The sequence below is a fragment of the Balaenoptera musculus genome, chromosome 15, assembly GCF_009873245.2.
Source record: "Balaenoptera musculus isolate JJ_BM4_2016_0621 chromosome 15, mBalMus1.pri.v3, whole genome shotgun sequence".
NCBI lineage: Eukaryota > Metazoa > Chordata > Mammalia > Artiodactyla > Balaenopteridae > Balaenoptera > Balaenoptera musculus.
Genome location: NC_045799.1, coordinates 79,777,621 through 79,800,632, shown reverse-complemented (window position 1 = coordinate 79,800,632; position 23,012 = coordinate 79,777,621). Strand labels below are relative to the sequence as shown.

At 59.3% G+C, this 23,012-nt stretch overlaps 2 protein-coding genes across 2 annotated transcripts; both read right to left on the bottom strand.

Annotated features, from left to right (window-relative positions):
- Positions 1-1,362: 1,362 nt before the first annotated feature.
- UPK3BL2 (uroplakin 3B like 2) lies at positions 1,363-5,508 on the bottom strand. Its single transcript, XM_036826788.1, is given in 8 exon segments — positions 1,363-1,471; positions 2,321-2,339; positions 2,342-2,440; positions 2,734-2,804; positions 3,379-3,413; positions 3,415-3,598; positions 3,761-3,917; positions 5,358-5,508. Coding segments are annotated over 8 exon segments (756 nt in total). The 5' UTR covers positions 5,440-5,508.
- Positions 5,509-17,797: 12,289 nt separating this feature from the next.
- On the bottom strand, positions 17,798-22,898 carry UPK3B (uroplakin 3B). Its single transcript, XM_036824332.1, has 6 exons — positions 22,676-22,898; positions 22,376-22,525; positions 21,905-22,142; positions 20,606-20,685; positions 19,743-19,872; positions 17,798-19,271 (listed from the first exon to the last, which is right to left on the bottom strand). Exons 1-6 carry the CDS (start codon positions 22,755-22,757, stop codon positions 19,112-19,114), a joined length of 840 nt encoding a protein of 279 aa, XP_036680227.1. The 5' UTR covers positions 22,758-22,898; the 3' UTR covers positions 17,798-19,111.
- Positions 22,899-23,012: the final 114 nt, after the last annotated feature.

The following is a 23,012-nucleotide window of genomic DNA, read 5'->3' as shown; positions in this document are numbered from 1 at the left end:
CTCCACAGCAGAGCCAGATGTGTGTGTACCGGCTTAATAACCCAGTAGAGCCATTGCATACCACCCAGACACAGGCACCTGGGCGTGCAGCCAGAGCCCTCCTTCCCTGCCCCATGCCCCAGAGGGTAAGGCCTTTCACGTAGCAAGGGGCATCCCCTGGCCTCCTTGCGGTCCCTCACCCCACCCTCTAGCTGTCCCCAACCTGCCCACCCAGCAGTCACCGTGGTTTCCAGGCCTTTGTACACGCTGTTGCTCCTGCCTGGGTCCCCTTCCCAGGTCCAGCTGCCACAGTGCGGCCCCTTCTCCAAGGCCACGCCTGCTCAGGACGCCTCCTCCGGCTCTCAAACCTCTGCACTCCCTCTGTCCCTTGTGCTGGCTGGTTTCCCGTCCTCTCCCACACAGCGGTGTGTGACTTGAGGACAGAACCTTGCTGGGTCATCTTGGCCCCAGGGGGGCCTGGCCTGGAGTGGAGTGGATGATGACAGGTGCTTGGTGCCCTGCGTTAGGTTTGGGGCCCGAGTCTGAGCTCAGGCACCTCCAGGAGCTGCAGCTTCTCACACACTTCCACGCCCCCACCCTGGAGTGAGCACAGAGGTCGGGGTGAAGCCTAGAAGCTCTAAGTCCTCCAGCCAGGAGGAGAGGCCAGCTGCAGGGAGACCACAAAGGGGGGGTGGGGGGACTTCCCTGGTGGTCCGGTGGTTAAGACTCCGCGCTCCCAATGCAGGGAGCCCTGATTCGATCGGGGGTCAGGGAACTAGATCCCGCATGCAGCAACTAGGCCTGCACGCAGAAACGAAGATCCCGTGTGCTGCAACTGAGACCCGGTGCAGCCAAATACATAAATAAATAAATAAACATTTTTAAAAAAAGAAGAAGAGGAGGTGGGGGGGGGGGGGGGCGGATGGCAGCAAGTGCCAGACACGCAGGGCAGGTGAGCATGATCACCTCTTTGGTTTAGCCTCATCAGGCCCAGTGGGACCACTGGAATCATCCTCACTTTACAGACAGGGCCATTGAGGCCAGAAGAGAGGCTTGCTCTGCCCCAATGGCTCAGCTGGCCCAGGACCCTGGGCTTCACCCCCGGTTGCTGTGTCCTCCCAAGAGGAGCTGGGGACAGGGATGCAGGGAGACTGCCCAGGTGTACAATGACACAGCCATTCAGAGGGCTGTCCCCAATAATGGGGACATTTATTTCTGACAGGGACAGGCCCAAGCTTTGGACTAAGGACACCCTCCCCCTCTTCCTTATTTGGAAACACTCTCTCCCAGGGCTCTGAAGCAGCAGGGCGAGCCCCCAGCCCATGCTCTGCAGCCTGGACCAGGGGCGAGGCAGAGGGGCAGATGGGGGCCCCTTGGAGCCTCTCAGAAGCCCCCCTCGGCTGAAGGGCTGAACATGTGGTGGGTGTTATATCTTCTCATGCACACCAGCTCCCCTGGGCCAGAGATGGACATGCTCCCACAGGTGTCATAGCTGGGGGGAGGGAGGAGGGGAGGAGAGACGGAGAGAATGAAGAATATAGGGCCTGATGGAAATCCGATGGCTATTGCCTAGAGCTTGGAGCGCTATTCCTCTAAACCTCACAAATCCAGCTCTGTCTCCTGCCCTTTGTCATCACCCCACCGCAACGCTCCCCTCCTCCACGCCCCACACCCAGGGTGCCTCTAAAGCATCATCTGCCTGTTTCCCCTGATCACAACTGGCCCCTGGCTCTCTCTGGCCTTCAGCATACAGCCCATTTCCTCAGCTGGGAATCAAGGCCTTCCTGGCAACTCTTCTGCCCCCAGACCCTCCCCACCTGCTTCCCTCCCCCTCCTCTCCAAATCCTCGTCAGGGACCAGATGTCCCTTTCCTCCAGGAAGCCTGGTGGACACCCCCTCCCCACCAGGCCCCACATGAAGCCTTGAGCGCTCAGGTCAAAGCTCAGCGCTTAGATTAAAAGCAATTCACCACCACCTGGATGTCTTCCACCTGGAGCATCTGCTCTGCGCTCCCACTCGCAATTCCAGCTCTTGCCACCAGGGGGCAGATGGTGCGCACTCAGAAAATGTGGCCCCCCCCACCCCCGCTAATGCCTCAGCAGGTGTCAGGCAGAGGGACAAGAGAGGGAGGGGTTAATGCACACACACACCCCACCTAGAGGTTCTAGAACCTTGGGGATCCCTTGATCAATAATTGTTACCCCTGTTCGGCCTTCAGGGAAGACCCTTCCAGCAGAACAAGCTGGGCTGGGGGCCTGGGCTGGGGCGTGGGGAAGGGATAGAGGTGGCCCAGGACAGGGACTCCAGCCCTCCCAGGGTAGTCCCGACCCTGTCCACTTACCAGGTGTAGATGAGCAGGGGAGGAGGGCGGTGAGGAGGATGGCCGGCAGGACCGACAGGATGGCAATAATGACCACGGTGCCCGCGCTCTGGGGCCCTGGGGCAGCCTGGAGTGCCTCGGCTGACGGTGTGAGGGGGGCCCCACAGGCAGGTGGGGTGAGAAGGAGGCAAGCGATCTGACCTGAGAAGGGGGACCTGGAACAGCCTCCAGACCAACCGCCTCTCACCCCAGCCCAAGGGGGGCGGGGCATGCGGGCGGCCTGGGGAGGGGCACCTGCAGACAGCAGGATGGTAATGGTGGCTCTGACTGACTGGGGGCTGGCCCATTCCTCCCCACCCACCCCCAGTCCTCAGGAGCCCCCAGGTCCCTGGGCCCCCAGCCCTGGAGTTTGACCTGCACACCTGGCCCCCTACCTTGCTGCAGGCGGGTCTCACTGGACCACTCTGTCTCAGCCATGGGTCCCCTGTCTCTCACCACCAGAAAACTTCACTCTGAACAGGAGACCCAGCATTGGGGGTGGGGGGGCCCCCAGGACCTGAACCCTCCAACCCTGTGCCTGTCAGTCTGTCCCCCTGACTCCCAGGGCCTGGGGGGAACAGCCTAGAGCTAAAGCACAGTCTTAGAGTCCACCGGAAGGGGCTCCATCCCAGCTGTGACATGTCTCAGCTGTGTGGCCTTGGGTGCATCCCTTGCCTTCTCTGGGACCCTTAGTGTCCTCACTTGGGAAATGTGTGTGGAGCAGACTAGATGCCTCAGCACAGAACATCAGCGAATCAAGCCCTGAATGAGGAGAGATGGGGCCAGGGCCCACCACTCTGCCTGGATGGGGAGACTCCACCCACATGGTCCCGATGGCCCACGGGGGCGGGGGCTCAAGTTGGGGGCCCTCTGCTCAAGAAGACGGAAGAATTCACCGCGGACTCCCTGGCCCCAGCCCCCGCCTCCTAATGGCAGAACTGGAGCCAGGAACCCAGGCACTCAGCTGGGAGCCCACCCAGGCTCAGGTCCTGGACACAGGCAGGAGCCCTCCCACCCCAGCCCGGGGCTGGCCGCGTCACCGGTAGGGGCCCGGGCCCGGCAGGGGGTGGTTGCAAGCCCCTTGTCATCGGGGAGCAGTGGGTATCGTTGCCGACATGGAGGACCCAGAGCTGGTTGCCGGGCTGGCCGCCCGGGTAGACTGCGCGGTTGGCCCTCAGTGTGACGTAGTAGCCCGTCTGGGGGAAGTTGGCAGGGACCGGGGTGTCCTCCACCCTCCGTGGGGCAGTGAAATTCTGGTGGCTGAGGGTGGCACCAAGGGTCAGAAGGTGGGGATGCATGGGCTCTACCCCATCCCACCAGGCCAGACAGCCTCTGGCCACGTCCCCGGCAGCACCTACCCCTGCTCCCTTCAGGCCCGCCTGCCCATTCACAGAGAGGAAAGCGAGGTCTGCCCGGCAGCACCCACCATTGCTGTGGGCCAACACCAGCCAGATGGCGTCAAAGTCGGAGATGTTAAGGTGACTGAACTGGCCCCGCGGCTGCTCCAGTGTGAAGGTGGACTGGGTAAGTCTCCCTGCCAGGGTGGCGCTTGAGAGCTGGGGCGCATAGCTGATGCACTCTGGGGCCGGTGCGGGCAGAGAGAAGAGGCTCAACAGGATGACCAAGTCCCCAGCGCCTAGACTGGGGCGGACGGGCTCATGGCCCTGGAAGCCCCAGTCAGTGGGAGGAGTTAGGGCTTTTCCTGGGAGCTCTGGTCAGGCGTGCTCCTTGGCACTTCCGTGTCCAGCCCCTGGCCCCTGCCTTGGGAGCCTATTAGGGGTGGGCACCGTGGGAGGGGGTCGGAGGGAGGCTTGCCCCCTGCGTCCCGGGGGTTCTCAGTGATGGGCAGGGCCTGGGGAAGGAGGGCAGGTGGAGGCACAGGAGACCCTTCCCCAGCTGCACGCACGGTTCTGCTTGGGGAGGCGTCTTAGGTCCTGCTGGGGTGACACTCAGATTTGGGGGAGCCTGAGCCCAAGCCCAAACCCTAGGCTGGACTCTTGACAGAGCCCAGTGACCTTGAGCTCTGACACTCTCCAGGCCTCAGTTTACCCACCTCTCAAGTTCCCCCCCCAGCTCCATCCACACGGTCCAGGTTGGTTTGCTTGATGAGAGGAATGAATGGCTTGGTGGTGGTGGTGGGGAGGGTGACACAGGAAGACCCTAGGCCCAGAGGTGGGCCTTGAGGAAGTGTCCTGGCTCAGATCCTAGGGCGGCCTCTCCTCCCCACCCAGTGCTCTGCACCTCCCGCCCCGCCCCAAGGCTCCCTCCCCTTAGAGAACTTGTCCCCTCTCAGCCCTCACAGCCCTGTCTAGCCTTGCTGCTCTGCTTGGAGGGCTCAGAACCCCTAACTCCTCTCCAGGCCCCCTGAGGTGTCCCTCAGCCCCAGATACTGGAGAGCAGAAGAAAGATGAGGTGAGCTTTATGGAAGTCTCCAGAACCCTCTCCCTCTTTCAGTTCAGTTCAGTGCAATTCATTTCCATTTAATTCAGCTCAACCCCAAAGGTTCAGGGCTAGAACCCTCCTCTCTCAGAGCTCCTGGCTCTAACGCTGAGGCCCAGGGCACACCAGCATACAGCAGGTACTTAATATTTGCTTAAAAGAGAGGAAGACACGGAGCAGCAGAGATGGGGGGGATGGGGCTGTGTCTCTAAGTCCCTCCACTTTGACAGCCTGACAGTGAACAATGCCTGTAGACCCCCTTGGAGAGCTTCTTTTGGGGTAAGTGTTACCCTTGAAGACTTCTTTAAACCTCTCCTCGGGGACTGGGGGGGGGGAGGGGGAGGCACGGAGATGAGAAGCCCAAAGAGAGGGAGGACGCATTCCTTGCTCCCAATCTTGGGGCGGGGGGTAGGGGGACAGGTGTCTGTCTTGTGACCTCTTCTGGTGGGCTGTCTCCCCTGACCCACCTGGGACCCAGTCCCCAGACTCGGGGCTCAGGAGGCGGCCAGGGGAGGTGGGGTCTGTCTTCCTGAAGCCTGAAGCACAGTGGGCACCCCTGCCCTGCCCGACCCTCACTCACCCAGACTCACCCCCGGATGGAGGCGGGTCAGCAGCAGCAACAGTGCCGTCAGAAGAGAAGACTGTCCCCCCCTGAGCCTCATGGCCAGGCCAAGCGTCCAACTGTCTGTCTGTCCGAGGGTCTGTCTGCAGCATACAGAGCCCCAGAGGCTCCGCTGTGCGTGCTGGGCTTGGGGAGGCTGCTTCTGGCACCTCCTGCTGCCCCTCCCACGTGCCCCCTTTCTCCCAAACAACTGGTTGGACAGGCTTAGGGGCTGAATCTGCTGGCCCCAAGGATTTGGCATTGCACGGGAGGGGTCTGAAGAGGAAAACTGCACCCTGCCCCCGCTCCAGGAGGGCCTGGCTAGGGAGGGGCCACGGAAAGAGGAGCCAGCCCTGGGGTCCAGGCAGCCCCAGGGACGGTCCTGCGGCGCCTTGTGGAATCTCCTCGTCCAAACAGTCCCCCAGCCTGGCAACCACGGCTCCCCACGGCCCCCCTCTGCAGAAGGGAGTTATTCTCATTTCTCAGACGAGGCATAGAGCGGGGAAGGGGGCTTGTCCAAGATCACCCAGCCAGCCCAGCCGGGCCAGACCCAGAATTGGAGGATCACCCCCCAAGGCAAGCCTAGGGGCACTCCCTCCCTGCTGTCCCCCTACCGCCTGGCCCCGGAAGGGGGCTCCCCAACATCACCCTCCCTCCTCTCCTTAGCCCGGTGACCTGCCCTCTCTCCTTCCTCCATCTCTGGCCACTGCCAGGGCAGGGCAATGCCTCCTCGAGACAGAAGGTGCCCAGATGGGGCCCAGGGCCGGTGGGCAGAGCGTGTACCGACCACCTCTCACCTGGACCGGAGCAGCAGCCCCTCCGGGGGGTCCCCTGCCCCAAGCACCAGCCCCCACCCCCGCCAGCCCAGCTCCATACCTGACTGGAGCCACCCTCCTAAAACTCAAACTCCTTTGGGGAGCACTTAAAATTCTTTTTAAACAATTAATTATAAATATTTGTTAGTTATTAAAACGCATTTAATTTATATCTCTATATAATCAAATATATAATCTATTTGATTACCAGCCCACCTGCATTATCTTCCTTTCCCAATACACTTAAACTGTGCAAATTGTTTATTGCAGTGAACTTCAAAAAAGGAAAATATTCCTACCCACACTATGTAATTACCTAGTAGGTTTTTTGTGACCAACTCTTTACTCGGACGAGCTAGTTCCAGACTTTTCAAGATTGAACATTACTGTATTTCACCAGTGATTGACTCAGCCCCAAAGGAACTGGGGGCCAAGAGCAGAGCGAAAAACTCGGGAAGGCAGACGAGGTCGGGGGAGTTCAGGTGTGCGCCTGGAGAGCCTCAACCAAAAGGCCACTGAGGGACTTCCCTGGTGGTCCAGTGTTAAGAATCCGCCTTGCAATGCAGGGGAACTAAGATCCCACGTGCACCGCATCGAAGAGCCCGCACACCGCAACAAAAAAGATCCCGCGTGTCCAATGCAACCAAAAATAAATAAATAAATAACTATTTAAAAACAAACAAACAAAAAAACACAATAAAACCAAAGGCCGCTGGGACCCCTCTTCTAAGGCTTCTCACCTCTCACGTGGCTCAGGCCAGGCTCTTCCCGGAGGGCCCTCGCTGCCTTGCAGTACCCAGCGAACTCTTGTCCTTCAGTCCTACCTACCCCAGGGTCTGGCACCACTAGAAACTGTCCCCTGGTTGGCTTTGGTGGGTCCCCTAACGTCCTCCCAGCACCTGGCATGGGCCTCCATCTTACAACCATTGCAATAAAATGTATTGTTGTATCAAATGCATCCCTGTGCACACCTGGCCCTCCTCCCGCTGGAAGCTCCTCAAGGCAGGGACCGCCCCTCCTTCCTCACGGGGTGGCAGGGAGGAGGGGGTGGGCTCGCAGGGGCCGGCACAGGGCCGTCCACAAAGCAGCCACTTCAGCGTGCTGGCGGTTACGTGGATGGGCTTGAGATGCAGGTCATCCTGCGATCAACGTTTAGTCATGGGACACGGAGGTCGCACGGGTAGAATTTTAAGCAGGTGTGTGGGCCTCTGAGACAGCAGGACCAGTGCTCCTGGACCCAGATGTGGAAGAGAGGGGGACACGAGCAGGTCCAGCTGGGGCCCAGCCAGCAAATCCCGGTCAGACCCAGCCCTGGAAAGGCTTCTTTATCTCGCCAGCCTGTTATTACAGAAATGGTCACACCTAGGAGAGTTGAAAGCATATAGTACAAAGAATGCCCATACATATAGCCTCCACCCAGATTCAACAACTGTTAACATTTTGGTATATTTGCTCTCAAGCCTCTCCCTCCCATATATGTATATATTTACTATATATACACACACACACACTATGTTACTCTCTCTATATCAATATATACTTATACGTATATATAATATATACATATATGTATATATAATACATATACTTATATGTAAATATAATATGTATACTTACAAAACATATGTAAATATAATATATACTTATAATACACATATTTTTTAATATAATGTTTATTGATAAGTATATAGATTTACTTTTTTCCCCTCTTTTTGTCTTTTGAAAGGCAGTTGAAAGCAGACATCATAACATGGGAAGAGCTTCATCCTTCTGAAAGTACATTCTTGCCCATCGACTTATCTCAGATCCCCAGAAGCGGGCAGGGCAGGCACGATTATTAATCTCATTATACAGATGAGAGAACCAGGCCCCCACAGGGAGAGGAACTTTCTCAGCCCCGTGGATGGTCAGTGGCAGGGCTGGAAATCAACCCTTGGTCTTCTAATACCCAGGCAGGACTCTGTCTTTCCCCTTTTCATCTGTGTTTAATTGGGAGGCCTTGCAGGAGCAAAGGATTACGTTTCCTTCTCAGTTTTTGTGGCACCATTCGTTACTGCTCTGCACAAGGTCCTGCTTTTATTTTTTAATTTTTTCTCTTCGTGCCCATCTCTATCCCACTCCTGCCCTCCCCGCCCAGGCATCCAGTCTCCTCAGTTTGGTATGCGTCCTTGTATCTGTTACCTATGGCTACTCTGATATATATTATAGTCTTTGTCTGTGGTAGCGGCCCACAGCTCCTAAAGGAGCATCCTTTGTTCCCTGAAATAGCTCCAGGGTGATAAAGGTGAAATGGGAGTTTTTTTGCTTTTTATAACAAGCCCCTTTCAAGCACACCTGAGTTTATGTTGATGTGGTGATTCTGGAAATCCCCTACATAACCACAGGAAGGGGGCGGCTGGTTGCCAGGGGAACCAGCCACGTGATTAGAGGGTTAGAACTTTCAGCTGCATCCCCCCTACCTCTGGGAAGGGGAGAGGGGCTGGAGGTTAGATTAATCATCAACGGCCAATGGGTTAATCAATCATGCCTGCTTAACGAAGCCTCCAAAAAAACCCCAATACTGAAAAAAACCTAAAATACTGAAAAATCAGCCCTTTCCCTACTGATTTGAAATGCTATTTTTAATCACACACCACAGATGTAGGCAATCCTCAGTGTCCCCTCTCAGCTTGATCTGGGACAAGTTCCCATGGGTACCAGGGGTGTCCATACCCACAGCCCACTTGGGGCCCCAGCTGGCTCCGTTTGTCCCCCCAGGCCCAGGTATGAGGGCTCCTTCCCAGACCCACAGGGCTTGAGGAGTCCCTCCTGGTTCTGCATTCAACCAGGGCTGCTGCAGGTGGCCTAGTGTGAAGAGAGTGGGACCAGGATGACCAGAGGGGCCAGGAAGGGCTGGGGGTGGTGGTGAGTGGGACACACCAAGCCCTGGGGAATAGTCTATTCCCAAGGACCTACCTGGCTGTGTACCTTTGGGGTGACTCATGGGACAGGGTGGGGTTCCGAACAACCCCCCTCCCCACACACACACACACAGGGCAGCCAGGTAATGCTCCCAAAGGCCCACCTGGCCCTGTGTTACCAAACAAGGCCCCAGCTCCATGGCAACCATCACACCTTGCCCCGCGGAGGCGAGGCGCACAGGGAGAAGCTCTGGGCTCCCGCTCCCCAGCAGAGCGAGACACCAGATCTGCAGCCTTGGGTTTCAGGCAGAGAGGGAGAGTGCAGGTGACCTAGTCCCTTCCCCTGCCACCAGCTTGACCTCGGGGCCACTCACCAGACCCTAGCAGACACCCGTCTGTGCTAATTTCAAGGGGAAAAGACCCTACAGTTCACTGACCCCACCCTGCCCCGAATCTTTCTACTGCACAGTGTTCCAGCCCCTTCCAGGTCTGCTTGTACACCCCTCATGACAGGCAGCTCACCACCTCTCCTGTTTAGTTAAAACATCGTAAACCCAGAATCATAAAGCAGAAAGCTCTTTTGGTAGAATGCTGCCTCGGAGTGAAATCTCACAATTTAGGGCCAAGAGGCAGCCACTGTGGCTCTTCCTTGATCCATGCAAGCCCAGGACCAATTCCTTCCTGCTCTGGACGCTGGGTGGCTGAAGGTCAGAACGCTGAGTCCTTTTCAGTTGTTACATTCAGTGCAACTGACACACTGTTTATTGAGGGTCTGCTATGTGCCAGGACCACTGTGGGCACGGGCTGCGGGCAGAAGCTCCAGAGGAGTAGCGAGGGCTGGGAAAAGGGTGGGCACTTTATCTATGCACTCCTCCAATAGGCCATGATAGATCCCCTGCTCTGTGCCAGGCTCTGGGGGAACCTCAGGGAACAAAAAACAATCTGACATCCTGGTTGGGAGGGACAGAGAGTAAATAAACACATTCAAGTATAATGGAGTGTCTGGTAGTGATACAGGCTTCAAGGAAGCAAAAGCTGGGAGGTGAGAATTATGGAAGGTGGGGGCTGTTTTAGGCAGGGAGAGCACAGAACCCTGACAAGGTGACATATGAACAGAGCCTGAATGGACCAGGAGAGGGAGAACCATGGGAGAGCCTGAGAAAGTGCTCTCCTGGCAGAGGAAGCAGCCGGTGCAGAAGCCCCAGGACAGCTGTCTATCGCTCTGTAACAAATGTCCCCAAAGCTCTGAGGATGAAAACGGTAACCACTTTAGCATCTCTCAGAATCCTGTCGGTGGAGACCGGGCTCTGCTGGGTGGTTCTTCCGCTGCATATGGAATCAATGGAGTCGCTCATACGGCTACGTCCAGCTGGGAGCTTGGCTTCACTCACGTGTGTGGGGTGGCTGGAGCAGCTGGGAGCTGGCTGGGCCTCCCCATCCTCTCATCCTCTGCCCCCACCCTTTTCCTCTCCATGAGGCCACTCATCATTCAGTGGTCCACACTAAGTTTCTTTACATGGCAGCAAGAATCCCAAGAAGGCAAAAATGGAAGCTGGCAGGCCTCTCAAGGGCAAGGCCTGAACATCAGACGGCATTACTGCAGCCAGCCTGTGGCGAGAGCAAGCCCCAGGACAGCCCAGGTTCAAGGGGAGGGGAGGGGATGCCACCTGGTGGGAGGCACAGCATCCATACAGGGAAGGGTGCAGGTACCAGTGCCCGTCCTTGGAACAATCCACGTAGGCCCCGAGGAGGGAGCCTCTTGACGGCGGTGGGTTTGCTGGGGTCAGTGTGGTTGGGGGATTAACTAGGGAGAGAGGGAAGGGGTAGGAGGTGAGGTCCTCAAGGTCCGGGGGCAGCACAGATGGTGTGGGGCCGTGCAGGTCGCTGTCCAGACTCTGGCTTTGACCTTCAGAGAGATATGAGTCTCGGCATAGCGCAGAGGAAGGGTGTGGCTAGGAGGCCTCGGGCTGCTGTGGGGAGAACAGACTGAGGTGGGGGAGGCGGTGGGGGGGGTACTTGTCTCCTGGGGCTGTTGTAATAAGGGACCACAAACTGGGTAACTTAGAACAACATTATTCTCTCGTGGTTCTGGAGGCCAGAAGTCTGAAATCAAGGTGTCACAGGGCCACGCTCCCTCTGAAGTCTCTGGGGAAGAACCCTCCCTTTCATCTTCTAGTTTCTCATGGCCGTGGCCTTCCTTGATGCCCCCTGGCATGACTCAAGTCTCTGCTTCCATCTTCACACACTGTTCTCCTCTCTGTGTGTCTGTCTCTGTGGCCAGATCTCCCTCTTCTTAGAAGGACCCCGGTCGTATTGGGTTTAGGGCTCACCCTAACCCAGGATAATCTCACCTTAACTGCAAAGACTCTATTTCCAGATAAGGTACATTCATGGGTTCCAGATAGACATGAATTTGGGGGGACTCTATTCAACCCAATAGACGGGGGCAAGGGCTGTGGCGCGCCCAGTGAGGAAGCTGCTGCAGTCGTGCAGGGGAGAGACAAGCGTGGTGGCAGGAGGACCCTCTCTAAATTCATTCCCCCTGCCCCCAACCCCGGCTCCACGGAAGCCTCCCTCAAGAAGAAGCCTCCACGCTTTAGTTTTTCTGAAGCTTGGAAGCCCTCTGCCCTGGAGCCCCGGTGGCTGAGGCCAGCCAGGGCTGCTCGCTGCCGGCAGTGTACTACTGGGGGACAGAGGGTGGAACCCAAGTCCTACCAGGCACCCCCAGTGTGCCCACACCTGACCTTGGGAGCAGTGAGGGGGCGTTCATGGAGACATTGTCCCCCAAGGCCCAGCTCAGGTAACCTCCCTGTTCTGCCCAGGGCTCACCTCTCCCTGCCGCTCACTCCACTCTGACCACTGAAGGCCTTCCCAAAACCCAGTCTGCTCCCCCTCCCTTGGACCAGCTCCTCGGGTGGTGTTCAGGGCCCTCCACGCTTACCCCAGGCCTCGCCTCCTCCCTCTTAACCCCCCGGCTCCACACCCACCTCATTCCAGCCAGCTGAGCCCCACTGTGATGCCGTGACCCAGCTTTCCAGGCCTCCTCCTCCCTTCCCTGATTGCCTACCTTCCTCCCTTCCATCCTCAATGAAGTCACCAGCTCAGATGCCACCTCCTCCAGGAAGTCCCCCTGGTGCCTCCACACCTCCCCAGGCTGGGCCGGATGCTGCCCTTGGGTCCCACCACTGCCTTGTTCCCCATCACAGGTCCTGTTCCCTACCCTGTACTTTCTGTGCCTGGTTTTGTCTGTGCCCCCAACCCCGCCCTGCAGAGGACCCTATGCAGAAGAGGCACCCAGAGATGTCTGATGACCTGAGCCCACTCTCAGCCCCCTACCCCTCCTGCCCATCCCCCTACCCCATCCCACCCCTGCCCTGGGGGCTCTCCCATTGCCCTGGCCTCATGGAGTTGGGGCTCAGACAAGGACAGGGCTCCAGGCACAGGGATTGGAGGGCAAAGCTGAGCCCGGAGCTTCCATGAAACACTGGAGGAGACTTTGGGCCACCTCCACCAGGGAGCGGGGGTGGAGGGCTGAAGACGGGGAGGGAGAGGCCAGGATGATTAATGGGACATTCCTCTCTGTCCCTCAGGGGAGGAAGAATGGTTGTCAAGGGCAACACATTCTTCCCGTGGATAACTCCAGCCTGTGTCACCCACAGGGAGTGGGGTTTCAGGGAGGTGGGGACTGGAGTGTCTGAGCCCAAACTGCTTAGAGAGCGTCACTCATCTTACAGGGGAGGGGAAACTGAGGCCAGCGGAGGGGGGCAGGGCTGCCTGCGAGGCTCATCCAGCAGTTGAGGCATAAAGGGTGGGGGTAGCCCTGGGCTCCTGTCTCACTCCCGGGCTCTGTCCCTAGGAGTCAGGGGTGTCCAGGCTGGGACCAGTGGTGGAGGCCGAAAAGGGAGGGCCAGGACGCGGCTGCAGTGGCCTCTGGCTTCTCCACAGGGAGGGGAGGAGGAGGCCCGGAAAGCTGGGTCAAGGGGCCAGCGTGATGGCCCTTCCTGCCTCCAGGCCTCTGCACACGCTGTTCCTGCTGCCTGTCAGCTCTCGTCACTGACCCCTGCCCTGTGCACTCCGCCTCCGTCACCGCTCACGTCCACAACACCGTGATGGTGGGTGGGTGGATTAGCCTGCTCCAGCCGCCGGGGCAAAGTGCCCCAGACCAGGCTGCTTAAACAACACTTCCTCACAGTTCTGGAGGCTGGAAGGCCAAGATCACATCAGCAGTGTTGGTTTCTTCTGGGGCCTCTCTCCTTGGCTGGCAGACGGTGGCCCTCTTGCTGCCTCTTCACATGGTCTGTCCTCTGCAGTATCCCTGGTGTCTCTGTGTCCCAATCTCTTCTTATAAGGACACCAGTCAGACTGGATTACATCCCACCCTCAAGAACTTACTTAATTACCACTTAACTTCATGACCTCTTTAAAGACCCTCTCTCCAAATACAGTCACATTCTGAGGCACTGGAGGTTAGGGCTTCAACATAGGAATTGTGAGGAACACAGTTCTGTGTATAACAGGGTGTGTGCCTCCCCCCTCCCCCCACCCCCGGCCCCTCCGTGAGTGGGACACTCTCTAAGGACAGGGACCGGATCGGAGCCCTCTCTGTGGCCTGGAGGGTCTCTGGGCTGGGTCTCTGGGTCTGTTGTCCTGCCCAGCAGCTGCCCCCTCCCTCCTCCACTCCGACACCTCTCTTCCCCCTCCCCTCCCCACCTCCGTGGGGACACGGTGGGGCGGCCAGGTTGCAGAGTGAGCAGTGAGGTGTGGCTGTGTCCCTCTGCTCCTGTTTCACGCTGGCCCCTCCCGAGAAGGTGGTGCCCGCCCTGCCCTCTACCACTGGCCTGGCGGCTTCCTGGGCTGGGCTGGGCTGGCCAGGAGCTGGACGTGCCCTCTACGCCCTCCAGCTTCCTCCTGCGGACAGTAGAGAGAGGCCGAGCTCTGCAGAGGGTTCTTGAGTCGCCATCCTGAAGAGGCAGCAATGAACAGCCCCTAAGGCTGTGACACTGGCCCTGGGGCCCTTCCTAGAAGGCAGATCATCACAAACCCCAGCAAGGCTCCGAAAAACTCCCAGCATGAAATGAAATTGTGCTCCCCCAGTGCCTGGGGACTGGCCACCTTCCTGGGCATGACAGATGATTGCCATTCTGACTGCCCAGCTCCTGCAACACCCTTATTCTGTCGGGGACATGGCTTTCTTGCTGCCATGTCCCCCCACCAGCGCTAGCCATATGATGTCTTTGTAAGAATCCCAAAAAGGTGTCTCTTCTCTGCACGGACTCGGCCCCCTCACCCCACCCAGGAACCCCACCTGTGGCAGAGCCTGAGTCTGCACCTCCCACTGTAGCAGCCAGAGGGTGGGACATGCCAGGCTCCTGGGCAGCCAGGGTACCCACCGGTCATGCACCCGCACCAGACAAAGAAGCAGGTGCCCTGGCCAGCCGATTGCGGTCAGTGTGAAGACGCCTTTTATAAAGCATTCAGGCAACAAATACTTATTAAGCAACTACTGGGAGCCGGGCAGTGTGCTAGCTGTAGGAGTGCCCCGGTGAGCAAAGCAGACGTGATCCCTGCCCTCCTGGAGTTTACAGTTTAGTGGAGGAGACGCAAAAGTTCACCGTTTTAAATGTCTAATTACAAAATGGAAAGAAAATGTGCTGAGGAAGAAAAGAACACGGCTCTAGGAGAGCTGAGAGAGTCAGGAAGGGCTTCCTTGAAGAAGCGACAGTGAAGCTGAGGAATGATCTAGAGGAAGGGGAGCGAAGTGGAGGAATGGTCTACATTGAGGGAAAAGCAAGTGCAAAGGCCCTGTGGCACGGGGGCTAACGGAGGGTGTGTGTGGCATGAATTCAGGCATCAAGGGATGGATCATGGGGCCTCAGGACTGAGGTGATGAATCTGGATTCTGTTATTGCAGCAGGAAATCTCTCTGAGAGTTGTGAGCAAGGGTGTGACACCATTAGGTGTATAATCTGGTCCCTCTGGATGCTGGGAGGAGAATGGGGGTGGGGATCAGGAACGCTGGTATGGGGAGACCAGCAAAGGGGCAGCTGCTGACACCCCGGCAAGAGACCAGGGTGGCCGGCCTGGGGACTGCAGGGATGATGGAGTGAAACGGGTGGTTCAGAGATACAGAGGAATAAAGTGAACCCAGAGGGTGAGAGGGAGGGAGGGGTGCTGCCCTGTTGCCTGGTTTCCACCTGCTGTCATCCTGATGCCTTTGATTTCTGGCCTGATGAGTCATTTGCGAGTCATCGCCCCCACAACCATTGCTGTTTTATTCCTTTTTAACAATGAACTTGTTTTTAACCACTGAGCCATTATGTTATGGGCCAATGGATTTGGAGGCACTTCCCCAAATACAGCCCTGGAGAAAATTTAAAACATCATTTAATGAAAAATTCTCCACAAAGTAGTTCTCACTATGCGCCCTGCTCAAGGCTGTAACGAGCAGACCCTCGCCGGGCTGGCGTCTGGCTCATGACCCTCTCTGAGGCAGAGGCCCTGCCTGGCACGGCTCCCCGGGGTCCAGCGTGACGGTGCCTGTGTTGGCGATGACCGGTCCTGCCAGCCACCCCTTCTCCGTGGGGACTCTGTGGCGCCTGGGCACGCCTGTCAGCACAGCCCTGGGGCAGCATGCCCACAGCTGGGCAGGCTCACAGGGTGGCCTCCCGCTGACCAGCGTTGGCTTCCATCTTTGTAAAACATTAACAATTTGTGGACTTCCCTGGTGGCGCAGTGGTTAAGAATCCGCCTGCCAATGCAGGGACACGGGTTCGAGCCCTGGTCTGGGAAGATCCCACATGCCGCGGAACAACAAACAAATAAACAAATAAAATTAATTAATTTAAACAAAAACAATTTGTCAGTGTATTTGTGGATTCACCGACCTAAGATGACGTTCCCAGAACCCCCTTTTCTGGGGATCTGCTCTAAAGCTGGGGTGATAGAACCACTTTCAGAACATAAAGGGCCCCATTTTGCATTCATACCCATCCCCACATCAGAAACCCAAGCACAGGGACTTCCTTGGTGGCACAGTGGTTAAGAATCTGCCTGCCAATGCAGGGGACACGGGTTCGAGCCCTGGTCCGGGAAGATCCCACATGCTGCGGAGCGACTAAGCCCGCGTGCCACAACTACTGAAGCCCACGCACCTAAAGCCCGCGCTCTGCAGCAAGAAAAGACACCGCAATGAGAAGCCCGTGCACCGCAACGAAGAGTAGCCCCCGCTCGTCGCAACTAGAGAAAGCCTAGGCACAGCAACGAAGACCCAACGCAGCCAAAAATAAATAAATAAATAAATAATAAATTTATTTAAAAAAAAAAAAAAACAAACCCGAGCACAGCCTCTCCTTTTGGCTTATCCCCCAAGTCTAAGAAGTGCCTGATTCCTCCAGCCACCTCCTGAATATTTCTAGAATTCAATTCTTCCCCTCCAACCTGCTTCGTCTGCCCCAGCTGAGTCAGGGCTGATTCCATCTGCCTGGAGGTCACCCTCCCTCTTACTGGCCTCCTGGCCCCCAGTCCCTGCTGCCACGGCCCCGGGCACCATCCGTGCCACCGCAGGGCAAGACCATTTACACCTGATCTCCCTGAGTCGTACCCTCTCTTCCTCTCTCCTTCTTTCCTCTGACTTGACTGACTTGCATTTGCCTCCTGAGACTCATCTCAGCCCTAGGAAGTCCCCTTGACCATCAGGTGGGGTCAGTTGCCTCCCCTGGGCTCCCTTGCCCAGTCTTCACTCACCATGTTGCAATGTCTGTTCAGAGCCTCTCTCCACGGTTAAGCCCCAGTGGCCCTGATGGGGTGACAGCAGCTCCTCAGAGGGTTTGAAGATGCTGTTCAGAAGTGAGGGGCAGCCCCAGGCATGCACAGGATGTCGCAGCTCCTGGGACCCACACAGATTCTGGCACTAATAACAAGCCACAAAAGGACCCTGGGACATGAAAGAGCCTGGGGCAATTCCTGCTCCTGGCTGATCCTCCAGCTTTGGGCAGATTTGTTCATTTTTTTACTCAGCAAACACCAGTGGACCCCTCTTCCTCCCCACCATATCCCTCCTGGGCAGGCCCCAAGCTGGGCATCCTGGGCCTCAAGGGCCTCCCTGTCTGGTGTTGGAGCCAGGCCTGGGCAGGACAGTGTGAGACTGGCTCCTCTGGGGGTAGCTGGTGCTGGGGAGGGCACTTTTAACCATCCTCCAATTCCAAGAATCCAAGAGGGTCCTGGGCTCTACAGTAGCAGAATTTCAAAAGTGGCTGCCTGAAGGGGCTGGTTCCCATGGCCAGGTGTCACCCAGGACACCAGGGCCTGAGCTCCCGACTGCATCTGAATCTGCTTCTGTCTGCACCTAGAACGGGTCTTGTGGCTGGTGGGGATGAGGACAGGGTGGGAGAGAGACCACAAGGGACCAGGGGTGCATGGGTTTTCAAAGTAGACCCCCCTAAAGTGTTTGCTTGGGAGGGAGCACTGCTAAATCCACCTGCGTCAGTGGGAGGCTTCCTGGCCCTGCCCCCCACTGTGGGTGGGTTTCCCTGGGCCCATCAGGAGATGGGGCACCCTCAATGTATAGTTAGGGCTGGCAATCAAGGGCATAGGCTCAGGGCAGCCCCGGGTCTGGTGTCGGGGCCAGGCTGGACAGAGCAAGGCCAGGCTGGGCCCCGTGTGTAAATTCTCCTCTTCCAGAACCAGCACAGGCACTACTAGGATGGAGGAGCCAGACTGCGTTTATTCATCTCCAAAAAGCAGGACCCCCCCCCCCCGCTGGCCACCGCTGGGCACCCTCCTCGGGGGGCCTGCCTGCTGGGAGCCGCGGTCAGACTAGAGGGGCCGGGAGCGGGTCCAGGGACATGGGGTGCGGTGATAGTGGACAGGGCGCGGCGGGGAGGGTACTGAGCCTCAGTTTTTCCATCCAGAAAACGGTGGCGGCTGTGCGGATTGGACGATACATCGTAGATCCTCAAGCGAGAGCATGACTGCTCATCCCTCTGGCTTGGCCGAGGTGGGACCTGGAGCCCTGACCTCCAGAGACCCTCCGGAGTGGCGGTAGCTCTACGACTTCGGGTCACGCGGCGGGACTCGCTGCAGTTCAGAGGAGTGCGCACGCGCGGGACCCTGCGGCTGCGGTAAACTGGCGCCCCCTCGCGGCCATAGTGGGAACCACCGGCCTTGCGGGCGGGCGGGCGGACGCTGCTGAGTTAAGTGTATCCTCCTGGGTGATGGGGGCTCGCGGACCCCAGAGAGTCCATTGGGGTGATCGTCTGAGGAGTGTGAGCCCGAGGGTATGTGACAATGTGAGGGAGTGATAGCCTCCCAATAGTGACAGGTCACATCAGGACACGTGGTCATCTGAGGCGCAGAGCAGTGAGTGAGCTCCCAAGAACAGCACCGGGCTCTGCGTGAGGGCCCATGTCTGACACTGTGCAGGGCATGCAGCAGGCGCTCAATAAATGTTTGTGGCGTGAGAGTGAGTGGATAAGTGTGTGAGCCATCTGCGTGTGCAAGGGGGTTAGGAGTGGTGGCTGGAAAGTCAACATGTGTCTACACTGTCAGACCTTACAGCTGGTGAGTGCCACCCTCAGAAAGGGCCCCCGTCCAGGGACAATGGAAGAACCTCTAAAGGCTCCACTGCAGCCCCAGCCGCTGGTGGATGGGACAGAGGGACAGAGGGAGGCCTCATATACCCCAGGATGGGCCCAGCCCAGCTCCCTGCACAGGGCAGACAAGGCCCCCTGCAGGCCTCCTCCTGGGGCCTGGAAACTTCCTGTCAGGGCAGTCTCTCCATGTCACCTTCCAGCCTCGCTCGAGGCAGGCAGAACAGAGGCAGATGGCGGCGGAGGCTGGATGCCCAGGCTGACCACAGCCCTCCCTTGAGTGCAACTTCACTGCCTGGAGCGGGGGAACTGGGAAAGCCCAAGGCAGGGCTGCTAGTGGTGGGATTTCAGGCAGGGTGCGGAGGTGCGATGGGGGAGGGGCACATGGGTGCAGGTCCCCCACGGCCCCAGCCCCAGCCGTATGGGCCAGGCTAGGGGCTGAGGCTGGGGAGGGGTTCCGGGCCAGGCTCGCAGCCCACAGGCAGCATGGCAGCCTCGCTGGGTGGGATGTGGTGGGTCATGTAGCGCGTCCCCATGAAGGAGCCGATTCGCAGCTGCTCTGGGGCCTCCTCCGGCCACCACAGGCTGGAGCTGGATGGGGAGAGGAAGAGGTGCAGCTGTCTCCCTGCTGGGTGGAGTGGGCTGCCGAGCTCCCCACTCCCAGAGCCCTCCCCCTGCAGCCTCTGATCTCCCTTTCCTCCCTTGTAGAGCCAGCTGGAGGTCTGCCTCCTCCAGGTGGCCACCCTGACTACCTGGGTGTCAGTTCGCTGAAATGATAGAGGGCTCATTGGAGAGAAAACAAGGTCAGGGAGGACAAGGGCCCGGGCAGAACGAGGTGGCCCCTTCTCTGAACCTGTTATCAGAGGAGCTGCTGGACCACCTCCCTGACCTCCCAGGTGAGAGATATTTGGGGGGGGGGGCGGGGAATTCCCTGCACATCCCTGGAAGGGGCACTGCCCACCTCAGAACCACAGGGCTCATGGAGGGCTTCCAGGTGCTGGGACCAGTGAGAGGGAAGGGGTTCAGGGTGACAGAGGGGCCCTCGAGGGTGTCACCACTCACAAGCGCACGCTGGAGGCTGCCAGGAAGGCCAGGAGCAGGAGGCCGGCCAGAGAGGAGAGGATGGAGGTGATGATGATCATGTCACCACTTCGCCGCCCTGGCCACGTGTCAATGGAGCCTGGGGACTTCCCTGCACACACAGTGGCTCTCAGAGGCTGCCCCTGGACCCCAGGGCGGTCACCTCCCCACCATGCTCACACCCAAGGCTGACTGCCTTACATCCCCAGCCAGCCTCCTGAGCCCATCCATCTGTCCCTCTCAGCTGGGCATCTGTGCTCTGCCAGCCTGGACCACCACTCATCGCTCCAGCCTCTGCCTTGGTCTCACCTTCTGGGCTGTTCCCACCAATGTGCCTGCCCACTGCCCCGCCTGTGGCAGGCAGAGTGGCAGCAGAGCTCAGGACTGCCCTGCTCCTGGAGCCTGGCATTCAAGACCCTCACATGACAAGACCCACCAACACCACCAGCCCGGCCTCTCAGCCCATCTCCCAGGCGCCCACACGTGGGACACTCCAGCCTTTCACGTTTAGTTTCCTTAGGGCTCTGCTGAGGGAGGCCTCCCGGGACCCATGGCCCTGATCGACTCCAGCCTCCTTCTTGCCCTGGCCCTTCCCCTCCTCCCGGCAGTGCTGGGCACAGGGTTGGCTCCCTGAAGGAGGGGAAGACTGATTCTGTCTATGACGGGGCTGGGGCCCGGGGCACCCGAGGGTTGGCAAACATTTCGGGGTGGACAGAGCCGGTGCCCCAGCCTCCAGCACAAGGTTCTGTATTGGGGGGGGGGCTGCCTCTGAGCCCCCAGTCCCACAGCAGCAGGGGGAGGGGCAGCTGAGCACGACCACTGGAGCGCCCCTCCCCCAGTGCTACCTTGGCGGAGAGTGATGGGGTCGGACCACCTCGTCTGGGCCTGGGGTGAGCCCTTGGAGTCCATCAGGAGGAACTTCACCCTGGAGAGAGGAGGAAGGGTGAGGCTCCGAGCCTCGACTGCCCTGGGCGAGGCACCCACCTTGGCCAGGCCCCAGGCAGCTGTTGCTGGCTGGCCAGGCTGTGGGCCTTTCCATGTGTAGGGGAGGGTGGGGCCCATCAGCACCGGCCGAAGCCTGGCCCTGCTCTAAGAACCCCCTGAGATCTCTCTGGCCACAGTGACCTCTGCCAGCAGCCCCAAACCATCTGAACCGTCGCTCTCCAGACACCCTATCTGGTTTAGGTGGCCCCGATTACTAAGTGTCACATGCAGGGTGCCTCAGGGTGGCTCAGCGTGGCGCGTGGGGGGGCCTGGCCTCCCAGAGAACTGCTGGCTGTGAGGAGTCTGTGAGGCCTTGGAAGGCCCCCCTATAAGAGCGGGCACCCCAGGCAAAGGCCAGGGAGGGAAGGCTGTGATCAGGGCGCACTCGGAGCCCAGGATCACGGGAGGGGGCAGGCTGAGCTCGGGGGCACCGGGAGCCGTGCGAAGCCTCGGTTGTATCTTTGTCCGCAGGTGGGGGGCGGAGCTCTGGAAGGTTTCCGAGCCGCGAGGAACGCAGGCAGGCTGGCACTGACGGGACGGCTCCGGTGGCCGTAGGGATGCGGCGGCAGGTGTAACTGGAGGCCGCGCCAGGGAGTGGCCACGGGGAGGGGGAGGGGGACCTGGCCGGGCTGGGTGAGAGGGCGAGGGAGGCGTGGGTGGAGCCTACGCCCCGCCCCACCTTCCCTGCGCCCCCTGCCGGTTCCCCCAGCCGCACTGGGTCTCCCTGAGGACCTCTGGCCTTGTCCCCTCGTCTGACACCTGCTCTCCCACCCCGGCTCCACCCTCAGCCCCAGGCTTAGTCTCCCGCCAGATCTACCTGTGGGAGGGACAGTGGGCCCTGCAGCATTCCCCTCCCCCATTGTGGGGCCTGCAGACTCCTCCCCACCCCCCCACCCCACCAGCTCTGCGATGCCCACCTCCTCCTCCTCGTGGGCCTCCTGGAAGGGCCACATTCTGTCTGCCCTCCCCAGCTGGTCGGACCCCACAGAGGAAGAAACCCAGGCTTGTGAAGGGGAGGGGCTTGCTCCACCTGCAGCCAGGAAGGGGCAGGGCCAGGACAGAGGCCTGGGGAGAGGCTGGGGTGGGGGGGCAGCCCTGGTCCCCAAAACCCCTCCTCTCCCAGCACAGCCCTCTTCCAAGGTCCAGGTTGGGTGACCCACCTGTAAGGTCCAGGGCCGGGGAGGGGGGCGTTGCAGTAGCGTGGCTGCTGGAGATCAGCAAGGCAGCCGGCGTCATTGCCCACCCTAAGCACCAGGGCGCCCCCCCTGCCGCCCACTGGGTCCTCACAGGGCAGCTGGTCCAGGGTCAGGGGCAGCGTCATGTAGTGACCATCCGTCAGCAGCCTCGGGGAGGCTGGGATCTCAGCCAGTGTCTGGGGGTTCTGGAAGTCCCTGGAGGCTGCAGGAGTGAGGGACAGATTGGGGCTGGAGGGGAGGAGCAGACCGGACCTCGCCATAGCCCCTGGCTGGGTCCAAGGCCTCCAGCCCTGGCCCTCCATGCCTCACATGAGACTTTGTCACCCGTCAGAGCGCCCTCTAGATAAAGCCCAAACTCCCAGTCCACACCCAGTTGTGAGGGGCTCCCAGGGCCCCTGCAGCTCTCCTCAGCCCCAGGCCTGCACCAGGACATACCGTTGCTGAAGGCCACCACCAGCCAGACGGTGCTGGCAGCACTGGCACGCCCTTCCAGGACACAGCGCGGCTGCTCCAGGGAAAACGTGGTGGCTGTGACCTTCCCTTCCAGGTCCCAGGCTGTTATCCGCGGCGTGTAGGGGACGAGCTCTGTGGCCGTGGAGATAGGGGTGAGGGTCCAGGGCCCACTGCCCCTGGGGCTGCCTCTCCCAATCGGAGGGGGCGGGCTCCCAGGGTCCCAGCAGGTGCCCCAGCCCCTTGGATCTGGCCAGGGGCACCCACCCCGGGACCCCCACTCACCCAGGCTCACGCAGGGCTGGGGCCACACCAGCACCACGAGGAGCAGCAGCCAAGGGTGCAGCTGCCTCCAGGGGAGCCCCATGATGGCCTGCAGAGCACCCACGCACCCACAGCCTGGGGCTCCAGCCTCGCCCCCTCCCCCAACAGCGTGGGCCTGGAGGAGCTGGTTAGTCAGGCTGCCCCGCTGGCCGCTGGCTGAGGGCTTGAAAGACCTGAAAATGTAAGTGCACCCTCACTCCTCCTCCCAGCCCAGCCCACCACAGGGAGGGTGCTGGGCAGGGCTCCGGTGTGGGGCAGGCCAGGGCCAGTTAGGAGGGCAGGAGCAGGGCCGCTGGAG